This window comes from Mus caroli, chromosome 12 (genome assembly GCF_900094665.2).
Source record: "Mus caroli chromosome 12, CAROLI_EIJ_v1.1, whole genome shotgun sequence".
NCBI lineage: Eukaryota > Metazoa > Chordata > Mammalia > Rodentia > Muridae > Mus > Mus caroli.
The window spans coordinates 74,096,721-74,109,189 of record NC_034581.1 but is presented as its reverse complement, the minus strand read 5'-3'; the positions used below and the strand labels follow the sequence as shown (position 1 = coordinate 74,109,189).

Below are 12,469 nucleotides of genomic sequence, written 5' to 3'. Positions count from 1 at the left end.
TTGAATTTTTTACAAAATTTTACCCAACTTTGCTACTAGTCTGCCCATTACATACAGCACCACCTGTGAGCTTCCTAATCAGCAGGGCCCAGAGCATCTGTCTCAGACTCCTCCAGCCTGGCTAATGCGGGAACGGACAGATCATAGGAGTCTAATAAACACCCTTAGACTATCAGTCTAAAGTCCCACCATCTCCACCTCTGTGTGAGTGAGATTCCTCCTCCTGTACTCTCTGGCTGGTCCTTTCTCTGTATTACCCGCTGCCATTCATCTTACAGTTAGCACCAACATACATTGAAGGAATGGGGGGGGGCATTCACAATGTGTGAAGTTATTAAAAATTCCAGTGGTGGTATCGTGCCTTAGGCCAAAAGCTCTGAGCAAGCCTCTTCCTTCTTTTGCCTGCAGGTCCCTTGTCCACTCACCAGACATGGGTTGAGTAACTGCCCTTTCCTGTCACTGTTCTCTGGGGGGGCCTAAGACTGGACAAAGCCTTACCCTCATGGACCTTACATTTTAGTGACTTGAGAATAGGATTTTCTTGCTGGCTTACAGTAATTTCGTGCTAGCAGCTCAGAGAGAAAGCTACTCTCCCAGGGCTCAGTTTGAGCCCTAAAGGAAAAAGCAGTCCTTTCCTTTGGATCTGGGCTCTGTATCTATCCATGGTGCTCGGAGCCACTTGGGCATTGACTTGTTTCCTGAGCTTGACCTTTGAAGATTTCAATTGCTAATTGTATGTCTGTTATAAATATCTTAGGGGAACACCTTCTCCTTGTCATTTGTTGTTTTTGGAATCTATTATTTGTACAAAAATGATTTTATCCTGTCATTTTCACATTTGTTTGTTTTGACGGTCTTGGTGGGTAGCCTAGGAAGGTCTTGAACTTTTGATCCTCCCGCCTCAGCCTCCTCATGTTGGAATTATAGGCATGCAGCCTCACACTCAGCTTATTTCAGCATTTTCACTCATTTATATATCATATTTTAAAACGGAACAGTCTGTTCCATTCATTTTCTGACCACATTGTGAATATCCATCTTTTATAGCTGGAAGTGGTACTGCTAGGAAACCTGGATTCTCTTAGCTGGCTTTTTAATGAATCTAATGGAGATATAATTAAGAAAATCAACTCAACAACTGCTCGAAGCACACGCGCACACACACAAACACACACATTCACACACATACATACGAATTACACTTAGCTCATAACTAAAGAACCTCTCCTGAAGATAGTAATTTTGCTCCAGCTTATTTAAAATCATAGCAAGGATACAGCTTGTGAGTGGAGAATTTACAGTGTATGAATTTCAATTACTTAGCTGACAACTGGCTCTTCTACCTTTGCGCTGTCCTAAGCAGTTGATAGGTGATGGCTGATCATGGACTATATAGTCTGTGCTAATGTGCTTCTTTTATATGACTCTGAATATGAGGAAAAATTAGTAGAGTTAGGTTAGGGACCATATCTAAAACAACAATTAATAATTAAGACTAAGTAGAGATTTATGGATAAACAAGAGATCTTTCTTCCCCATGAAGACAAACTTTAGGGCTTGTTGTAAGCATAAAACAAACAAACAAACAATGGGTCAAGGAGGAGCCAGATAGCTGTTTGGGGCCAGAAAGACAATGATTTTATTTTATTTTGTTTTGTTTTATCTTATATCACAGTACACTGGCTTAAAGGCATGGGCTCATGAGAGGTAATTAAGACTAAACTCTCAAAGGAGAAGACACTGAGAGAGGACAGGACTGAAAGAAGGAGTCAGTCCTATTATCAAACTTACACTAACACATGCTCAACTGGGCAAGGTCGGTCCCTCCATTAGATGTTATGCTGTGTCTATATAAAGGGAACTTACCCTACTTTATGGATGTTCATACAAGGAGAATAGCATTGAACATTCCATTTGCCATAAGTCTTCTTAGTTCCAACTCACTGGGCAAAAGGATAACTGATGCACAGACATAGCAGGTCAGCGGGGCCAACCCGTTCATAAGATCAAGGCTAAGGACAATGCAAAGCCATGGTACAGAGAGATATGGGGAAATAAATAGAATGATTGAAGTCTCTGGATGTCTGATTCTCCATACGATTTGACTACATTTTGGTTCCCAATTGCATATAGATTAAGAGACTCTTAATTAAGTCTTCACAGACGAACTTGGTAGATTAAAATGTAAACTTTGGAACTAGCTTCTATGGGTTGGAGTCCGGCTCCACAACTAACTAACTTTGCCATATAAGTCCCAGGCCCCTTTGCCTGTAAGATGGGATAATGAATGCTGTCTTTTTGTAGAGTTGCTGTAAGGATTCTATATAACAATGGTGGAACAAAGCCAGGCACACACAGTACATAGTCCATCAATACTAGTAGCACATATTCATGGGCTTTCTTCTGTTCTTACTTTCAAGAGTTCCAAGACTGTCTCTGTATCCTCTATCCCAGCCTACAGGAAGCACCATTGGTGAGAATTCAGATGAAAACACATCTGTCTTGATCCTTTCCCATAGAGACTTACTGAACAAGCAGTGGTCGTCAAATTGTGACCTCTGGACCAACACTATCCTATTCTCAAAGGCTCAGAATTTGGTTGACCTATAAATTCTTTGCTTTTTATCCAGATCAACTGGAAGTCTAGGAGTAGAAGCTCAGGAACATGTATATTAGTAAACCCTCTAGATAAAGTTCACAAACAACTAGAAGAAAGCTTTTACTGGAGAAATGCAAGTCCCCCACATTTTTTTACTGAAGAGCAGATCTAATTAGGGGTGTTCTCCATCTTCCAGAGCACATGGCTGTGGAAGGAACAGACACAAGAACCTATGTCAGAGTTTGTCTGGGCTGTTCTTAGGATACACTACTTCACAGGACATTGTGACACTCCACCCGTCAATTCTATAAATGCATGTTTGAAAGCACTTCATGTCACATTACAACACAACACTAAACAAATCAGCTACTTTCCCTTTCTGCCATCAGTCTGACTTACTGGTGTCCCACCATTGGTATAGAACTCTCTATGTTGATGGCCAATAAGGATATCTTCTTAGAAATCCTTTCCAACTGGAAAGCCTCCAGGATCATACCATTCTCTTTGGCCTTGTTACCTCTGCATGGAGGCAACTGACAAAGCTTGGTTCTGATGACTGAATCCCGTCAGTCCCTGAGCCCTTAACAAAAACATGTGCAGACCTGGGAAACCAGAGAGTAAATTTTAGATGGTAAAAGGCTCTGCAAATAAGGGGAAGTACTTTCACAACACCTATCCTAGAGCACCTGGGGGGCAGAGGCAGGAGGATCACAAATTTAAGGCCAACCTGGACTAGGTAGTAAAACCCTATCTCAAAACAAAATAAAGTCTATACTTTGTCTTAGTGGGTAAAAGAGGCTCACCAAGCCCGATGATAAATTTTATCCTGGGAACCCACATGATAGAAGGAAAGAACCAACTCCCACAAGTTTTTCTCTGGCCTGCCCACGTGTGTGTACCGCATGGTGCCACACACAAACACATGCATGCAGACAAACATAAAGAAATATAATTTAAAAAATTTAAACAGGACAAAACAAAACCAAAGCCCCACATATCCAGATCTTACAAAACTATCCAAAGACTGTTCTCTCTGACTGTCATCCAGAGTGGCTATCATACACCTGTGCTTCAACTGTGTCTTCCTTCACCAGAGTACCGAGCTCATGGCCAAGCGGACTTCCCAGTGCTTGGCTTTAATGTTCCCCTCTCCTTTGATCCTTCAGTCATGGTTATATTGCCCCCTTGGCCTCCTTACTGAGAACCCTCACTCGGTTCCCCTCCCTCTGGAGATTTATGGCTTTTCTGACATTTGCAGGCTGTGCCAGCCTCCTCTCAACTCCAGTTTCCCCTGCCTTACACAATATTTAGACTTTCTGTAGCCAAACACCACACATTTTTTGTGTGCTTTTAAACTTTTTTTTTTCCTATAAATTAGAATTTCCATGGCATCTAAACAGTTGCTGGAAGTAATATAGGCACAGGCAAGCACTGTAGATTCTAGACTGCAGGGAATGTGTGGCATGGGCAAATATGTGTGCCTTTGGGAAGAGAAACACATGAATGCCCTGTGTGTTGACATATGTCTGTGGCTTTGGAATAAAAACTGAAAGATCACTGGGTCCTTTAAATATCTTTATCCAAAACTCACTGTGAAGAAGCCATGATGTCCAAATCTAAGGTTTCATGGGAAACACGGTGACTCCTGTCCCTGGCACCACCCTTCCACTCATGGTGTGGCCTTTGAGCAGTCTCCTTCTCCTCTTCATGCTCCAGTTGCTTGAGGTGGACTAAGACATTTATCATTTTAAGACAATTTATAGTACTATGGAAATGCTAATTAAATGCTGTTGACAACTGCTGTTAATATTAACCTCAAAATCACACAGGGACACCTGATGCTTTCAAAGCACCAATTATAGCCATGCACCATACCTCCGAGTAGAGGGTGTGAACCTGCTCCACCCACAATCCCGTCTACATGATCTACACAGACCTATGAACTCCAGTGTGTGCTTGAACTCTGAAGGGCTTGGAGCGAACATGTGGAGAGAGTTGGCTAACTTGACCAACCCACCCAAAAGTTTGTGGTTAATGGATTACAAATTTGGGTAATGCAGAACAATAAATCACAACTAAAATAATAAAGCTGAAAGTACACACAATTTAAGCAGAAACACCAGTGTTTTTTATCGGAAATGAAAGAAAGCATTGATCACAGCAACTGTCTGAGATTAGCAGGGAGCCGCATTTTCAAACATCCTGCAGTAAATCCAGAGCAGAGCCAGCTGGAAAGCAAGAGTGGAAATAAAACGAGAGAATTCATACCACGCTTTGAAGTCTGCTTCTTTCACAACCACGAGTCCCCGATTCGCCCCAACCATTCGGAGCTGCTTTTGCTTGCTAAATTTATTTTAAAAGACACACAAGCCACACACACTTGCATATAATCTTTCAAATGGACTCCAGCTTTTTGCAAGGGTGGCTTGTTAGGGAATTTGAATCCCAAAATACTTTCTCTTGCAAATAAAATCAGCCATCAATTCCCTTGACTGCAACAGGAATAGAAAGGCTTCCAGCACTAAAACTAAAATCTACTCCTGATTCTGGTAAGAAGCACATTTTATTTTTTCTTTTGTTCTATCTTTGACCCTTCCATGCACTTTCAAGTTTTACTTTCCATGTGCTGTAGTCAACCAAAGACTACTAACAGAGATAAGAAGATACCAACACACCAGATGTCGGAACACTGGGATGGCAGCCCGGTAATGTCTTCCATCCCATGAAACTACTTGGGACTCCTCAAGTGGGCCTGACTTGTCACCATATTGAAAATTAACTGCTACCTTCCCAAACCATCAGAAGAGAGCAAGGTAAAGGTGCAAGTTGAGCAGAGCTCCAATCTTGCTACTACAAAACAATGTCACCTACCAACCATGCCCCAGTGTATGGGGACTTGGGTCAGTTCTGCTCAAATCCCAGGTCAGAATAGGATAGGCATTTATGGACAGCTAGATCATTAGATCCTTTCCCTAATGACCGATATGAGGAAAGAGAGTCCCTGTGACTGAGGCCCAGCAACCCAGGGTCTCTTCTGAGTTGCCGCAAGGAAGAACTACAAGAGCTAAGAATCAGAAGTGTTGCAATAACTGTTGAATGACTTCTGATAGCGTGTATATCAGGATTTTCACCATTAAAACAATATCTGGAAAAGTTGCTTTGAATGACACTACCTACTCAGGTCTAGAATTATGGAAAACATAAAACAATAAATATTGTTGTTTTTTTTTTAAACCTGGTCTCATTTGTGAAATGATGGGCTGGACAAATAGAACAACCATAAAGTCTTTTCCAGCCCTGATATCATTGTAAGACAGTAAGGGGGTCTAAAGAGCAACCAACCGGTGGGATTTTAATTCTACTGTACAGAGTCAGGCAAATGACCTCATTGTTGAGGCTGCTCTAGTTAGCAAAGAGACTTTGGCAGGCTTGACACACACCCCTCTTTCTATATTGCTTCTTTCTTATTCCATATTCATTTCTGGACGCTGGATTGCTGCAGTGACCAATCTAGACTGCTTTTTGAGACAAGGTCCCATGTAACCCAGGCTAGTCTTGAACTCTATGTGCGGCTGAGAATGACCTTGAACTTCTGATTCTCTTGCTTCTAAGTCCCAAGTACTAGGATTACTTGGGGTTGTCTGTCCCTTATTCTCTTTGTATCTCTTCCATATGAACATATAGCCAATCAGAAGTGTATGCAACCCAGAGAGAGTGAGAAACACCCTGGGCTGGGATGACTTTGCATAGACCCTGAATGTTCTATTTTCTTGAATTAATGAGGGTAGTTATGAAAGGCAGGCTGCAAAACCGCCAAGTAACTGAATGTGTCCTCTTATTCCTTCCTAAGACACAAGCTGTATAGGGCAGGAATAGGTTGGGAAAGGCATCGGCCTATGGAGTCCACTCCTACCTTCTTTGGCCATTCCACCCCAGAGCTGTTAAGTCAACACTGGAATGAAACTGCAACGCAGGGACTCATATTGGGGGCCCAAACTGTGAACACTAGGTGTGCTTAATCCAGACAACAACCCAGGCACAAATTGAATAAGGCAGAGGCAGCAATGCCAAAACAAAGAACTCTCAACTCTACAAACACTGGGAGGGCAACAGCTGGTCAGCTGAGATTAAAGGAGCACAGAGTGCCTCCCATCTCCTGACTTCTCCTCCCCCATAGCCATCCTTGTAGCCAGCCAGGACTTACTTTTATAGCCCTGTGCAGATGACCTTGTTCCAGCTAAGATAGGGGCTCCTTTGATCTCAGCAGGGGATGCTCTGGGCTTGCAGCTGGCAGATATTAATAGCACAGGATCAGCTTGGGTAGAAGAGATGGCTCAGTTGGACCAGGTCACTTGTATTCCCTTCTCTGCAGCAGAGCAGAAGGGACTTCATTTCCCGGATCAACCCCTGCTGGGTGCTTCTCTCAGGTCAACCCAGATCATTTTATTGCTGGCTGCTCTTGGCTGCATGCTCTCACCCCACAACTGTTTTCAAGTGAACACTGTTTAAGCAAGGGCCTCTGTTCTGCAGCTGAAATCCATTACAGGTTTACTCTGTGAAACAGAAGAGCCACCCGTGGCTGGGTGCTGCCCATCTGCAGACCTACCTCACCCTGTCAGGACTGAAAAAGACTCAAGCAATCGCTCACTTCTTAAAACTAACATCAGGCAGAAGAAGAAACTGAGGTCCAAAGTGATGAAAAGACTTGCCCATCATCATTAGTTAGCACATAGGCAAAGGTGACCAAATAAAGGACTGAAACCACAAGCATTTTGTGCCATGTATTTCTCATCTCTCATAGGAACTAAGGACCATTGCAATATATTTGATCAGGAATGAATGTTCTAAGAAACGACCCCCACCTCTTTGTCTGAAGTTCTCGGGATGGACTGTTGTTGTTTCAAGAGTATAAGGGAAGTGTTTTCCCCAGCCAAAATCTGTTCGTTTTAACTTACTGGTAAATGACTCCATTTTAGACTTTGGTTAAAACATTCCCACATCCTCTTTACCTATTTAGCTATACAAGAAAAATACCTTAAAAAACAAAACCCCACAGCCGGGCGTGGTGGCGCACGCCTTTAATCCCAGCACTCGGGAGGCAGAGGCAGGCGGATTTCTGAGTTCGAGGCCAGCCTGGTCTACAAAGTGAGTGCCAGGACAGCCAGGGCTACACAGAGAAACCCTGTCTCGAAAAACCAAAAAAAAAAAAAAAAAAAAAAAAAAACAAAAAAACAAAACCCCAACTGCTTCAATCGCCATTAGGGCTTCATAGTCAGGAACAGTTAGTTACCTAAGGAGGAGCTAGGAACTTCCTTTGCTGCTATCATTTTCCTGTTGCCATTACACTAGAGTCCAAAGCCATTTCTTCCCCCGCCATTTCATTCCACTTTGCTTAATATAAAGCAGGATTCTGGGAACTTATTTCCAAATAAAGAAGAAAGATAATCTTCTGATTTCCTCAGAGCTGAACAAGTGTGTGTGTGCATGTATGGTTTGTGAGTGTGCTTGTGTGTAGTGTATATATGGTATATGTATATTTTGTGTGTGGGTATGATTTGTGTAGGTATGGTTTATGAGTGTGTTTGTGTATTGTGTTATATGGTATATGTATAAGGTATGTACCTGTCTGTATATGATGTGTGCATGTATTGTTCCTGAATGTGTTTGTGTGTGTATAGTATATGTATGCGGGGTATGTATGTGTGTGTGTAATATGTGCATGTATTGTTTGTGAGTGTGTTTGTATATAGTGTGTATATGATATATATGTTTTGAGTGTGTGTGATGTGTGCATGTATGGTTTGTTGAGTGTGTTTTATGTAGTGCATATATTGTTTGTGTGATGTGTGCATGTATAGAATTTGAATGTGTTTGTGTATATTGTATATATGGTGCATATGGTATGTGTGTGTCTATAATGATTTTTAATGACATACATAGGCAGAGTTCTGGTCACTCTCTTCTGTGGTACTCACTTATATCTACTTACTGCTCACAGTATGCCTATAACCTTTGTTGGTCACTGACATAAAGCATGAACACAAAAAGAATACAGCATAGTATGTGTCTCTGAGAATCCGAGAGTTTAAAGCTTGTTATATATTTCAGTGGTAAAGGCCTTGCCATTATAACATGCGTGTAGTCCTAAATTTAATCTCTAGCAGCAGAAAGAAATATCTACCAAGTAAATCTTCTTAGAGCAATTTTTTTTTTTTTTGATTTTTCGAGACAGGGTTTCTCTGTGTAGCCCTGGCTGTCCTGGAACTCACTCTGTAGACCAAGCTGGCCTCGACCTCAGAAATCTGCCTTGCCTCTGCCTCCCAAGTGCTGGGATCAAAGGCACGCACCACCATTTCTTTACATATCTGAGAAGGTAGAGAAGGCATAGAGGGAGAAGAGAGCAGGACCAGGAGTATGGGTCAGGAGACTCTCTCTATGCAAGAGGCAGTCATTGAACCTGAAGGCCTTGGGAAGAGGGGAAGGGGACAAAGAGAAACGCTGCTCTAGAGGGAGGGAAGGGCATGAGAAGATTGCATACTTGACACGGATACTTCATTCAAGGACTTAGTAGGCTGACTAGCAAGGAGAGAGCTGACCCTGAACGGTTAAGAAAGATAACCTTGTTTAGTGGGGTTCTAGGAACTGGTCCACTCAAAAGAAAAGTACGGGTGCTTTTGCATTTGCGGAACCCCATGTTGTAGAGCATGGTTGTTACAATAAACCCAAAATCCCTGAATATTTTCAAATCGGCACACTTCTTTTAGCACATCCTCAGAAAAAGACAACCCTCAGCGAGCTGAGTAGGAGGGAAACACCCTGGAAGGAAGCCAAAGAGTAGAATGGAAACAGAAGGTCCTACAGGGTTTATTAAAATGAGCCAATTATGAGTTTTAATAAATCACTTGATCACAACACAAATCACAAAGAAAATGAAGAGACTTGTGAAGGATATATTTGGAAAGAAAGCTGAAGCTGATTTGATGAGAGAAGTTGAAGGAGAGGTGAATTTCAGCTTGTTCAAGTCTCAGCTCAGGTGGCAGGAGGGTGACAGAGCACTGAGTGAGGGAGGAAGGGACACAGCCCTTCACAGCGTTCACAAATACATCATTAGCTTTCACTCCAAAGACAACACCAAGAAGCAGACATGTGGGGCTTCCAGGCTGAGACTAAAGTGGTCCAGGAGCCTTGCCAGGCCTGAAAGTCTCCTGTCTTTCATCATGACCAATTTTTAGAAAGTAGAAAGGGAAGATGAGCTAGAAGGACTGTGCGTCTTCTCAGGCCCATAGCGCCATGCCCCAAATCCAACTGCAACTAGAAGAGCCCAGAAATGTCAAGGGAGGACTGTCAACAACATCAGAAACCACCTTCTGGCTGCTGATGTAGTTCCCCCAACTTCTCAAGGCTCACTGCCTTCAAAATTCAAGCCAGTTTGACCTTTGCTAGTAGGAGGTGGCATAAAAAAATGGGCAGATTTGCCCCTGTGAAGACCTTGTCATGTTCCTTCTGTACAGCTGATCAGGAATGTCACATCACCTGCATATGGAACCACTGCACACTTTTAGACAGTCTAGAGGTGTTTGGTTCAAAGAAAAGGTGAGATCACCACAGGGGACCACCAATAAAGGCAATGCTGGAGTATCAGTCTCAGAAATAGTCAGCAACTGGTTACGGGGGGGCACCGCAGAGGGGTAACAAGACTCCATCCATGGGGCAATGATGGATGAGTATGAAGATGCCTCAAAGGGAACTCACTCAGAGCCAGCAAAAGTCAAGAATAGATCAGCTGTCCCGCAAGATGCCCAAGCCTAAATCACACAGGCTCCAGCCAGCAGAACTGACCAGAGTTCAGTAGCCATGTCTCCCAGCTCCCAACAGGAGGCAGGAGGCTGTAAGTCAGTGTCAAGTTTCAGTCTCCCCAGGACAGATCCTTTACCTTCAGACAGGGACAAATCATCAGCTGGAGACACCAGGTCTGCTTGAGAAGGGAGGGCTCCACTCAGATGGGTCGTAATTTGATTCGTCAAGATAACCTGCGAACAGACAAGGGAGAACAGAGCAGGGAGGGAGAAGAAAGAGAGAAGACCAAATTAATTATTAGAGCTATCAAAAGGCAGGCTGTGGTTTAGGAGAAGAGTGATAAGCCAGGTAGGAAAACCCCTGCTTGAACTATCACCAGCTTATCTTCAGGAGGGGGCCTATCATCATTATTCAAGACCCAGAGAACAGAAGCAGGTGGGCTTTCCTCAGAGCTTAAATGGCTGATGGATTCGTCCCAGATGCTAAGCAAGCTGAGAAGTGTTACAATATTAGCTAAACACAGAGAGCGAATCAGAATCAAGAAGTACCCGTGCACATTTTATAAAGTTTATCAATTTTGAAAACCGATTTCCAAGTCTAAGATATTGCTGGTACTGATTTTAAAGTCATCATTTATAAAGAGTTTGGAGATCAGCAGCTTCTTCCTGTCACCCCCAATGACAGTTAGTTTTGCTATATATTTAAGACATATGTTAACATGATATTATTAAAAACTAAAGTTTGCAGTTCTTAAAATTCCTGGAAAAGACTCTAAACTACGAAGCTCACATCACCCAATATAATGCTCTTATATTTGGTAAGTCAAAAACTCTTTTCCTTAAAAATTTCCACCAATAAAATCTATTGTTTAACCATTGTAAAGAGAGAATAAAAGGAAGATTCTCTATTAGAAAATTCTGAGAACACAATCATTTTCAAAAGTTCTGCATGAGGCTCCCATCATAAGAAAGAAGCACTGGACACTTGAAAGAAACTTGTTAGCTCCCTGAAGGAAACAGTCCCGTGTACGCGATTTGGTGCTTGGCATGTGTATCTAATAGAACCGTCCTGGTCTGTTGTCAGGGCTAGCTTGTGGGTTTGCCATCTTGAACGCACAGAATAATGTCCTTTTAAAAAAATGTCTTGTGCTACTGGGGATTGAACCCAGGGCTTTGTGAATGCGAGCCAAGTGCTCTATCTCTAGCTACACTGTAAGACGTCCACATCACCTGGCCTTTCTACTCCACATCTCTCACCACGGATCATCGCCACATACAAGTCCTGAACCGATGAGAACCCATGTGGCTTAATCGAGGGGTGAGGGAGAAGGAGGATGACAAGGTCAGGGGAAGAGCTGAGGGGCTCTATTAGCAGAGACAAGCTCGTAGGGTCGTCAGCGTTGGGGAGACTCGTGTCTCCAGCTGTCTGCACACCTTCTCGGAGTGCTGAGCAGGCTCTGGGAGTCCACACAGTATTCACCCTTCTCATAGCTCAGTCTTTCATTTTGCTACTTCTTATCCAGACTGGTAAGACCTACACGAGCTGACGTCAGTAAACACGCCCCCCAAATAACAACTATTTATGTGAAAGAGTATTAATAACAAAGTATGTTCATCTCTCGCTTCATAATACATAGCATAATATAGCTGTTTAATATGGCTGGGTTCAAATTGTGACTCTGACATCCTGGACCTTGGAAAAGTCACTAAACGGTTGAGCCCCATGTTCGACATACAAAATCATATCTGTCTTACAGAATTTTTACATGAACCGAGACAATCAGTATAAGGTGCTTAGCGGAATGCCTGGTAGTAAGTAAATATTCAATAAATGCACAGAAGTCAGGACAATCTTTCTAGAAGGACAATGTGTGTGTTAAGGACATACTGTGCTTCAGACATTGGTTCTAATAACTGAATAATAAATCATAGCAGAAATTAGGTTTTTGGCATGTCATGCCCACCAAACTTAGTCTTTTTTCTTTTTTTTATAGAGTTAACCACAAATGTTTGTTATAAAAGTTCAGCAGAATTCCTCCCTAGAATAGGGAATAAAATACCCATGGAAGGAGTT

The 12,469-nt window shown here is 42.6% G+C and overlaps 1 protein-coding gene across 2 annotated transcripts in view; it reads right to left on the bottom strand.

The window, feature by feature from the left end:
- Window positions 1-12,469, bottom strand: part of Rad51b (RAD51 paralog B) — a 512,935-nt gene that overhangs the window by 150,228 nt on the left and 350,238 nt on the right. For both annotated transcript variants that reach the window (XM_029484370.1, XM_029484371.1), the window contains exon 8: window positions 10,533-10,629. In XM_029484370.1, coding sequence (XP_029340230.1) covers window positions 10,533-10,629 — 97 coding nt within the window. The remainder of the gene's footprint in view (window positions 1-10,532; window positions 10,630-12,469) is intronic.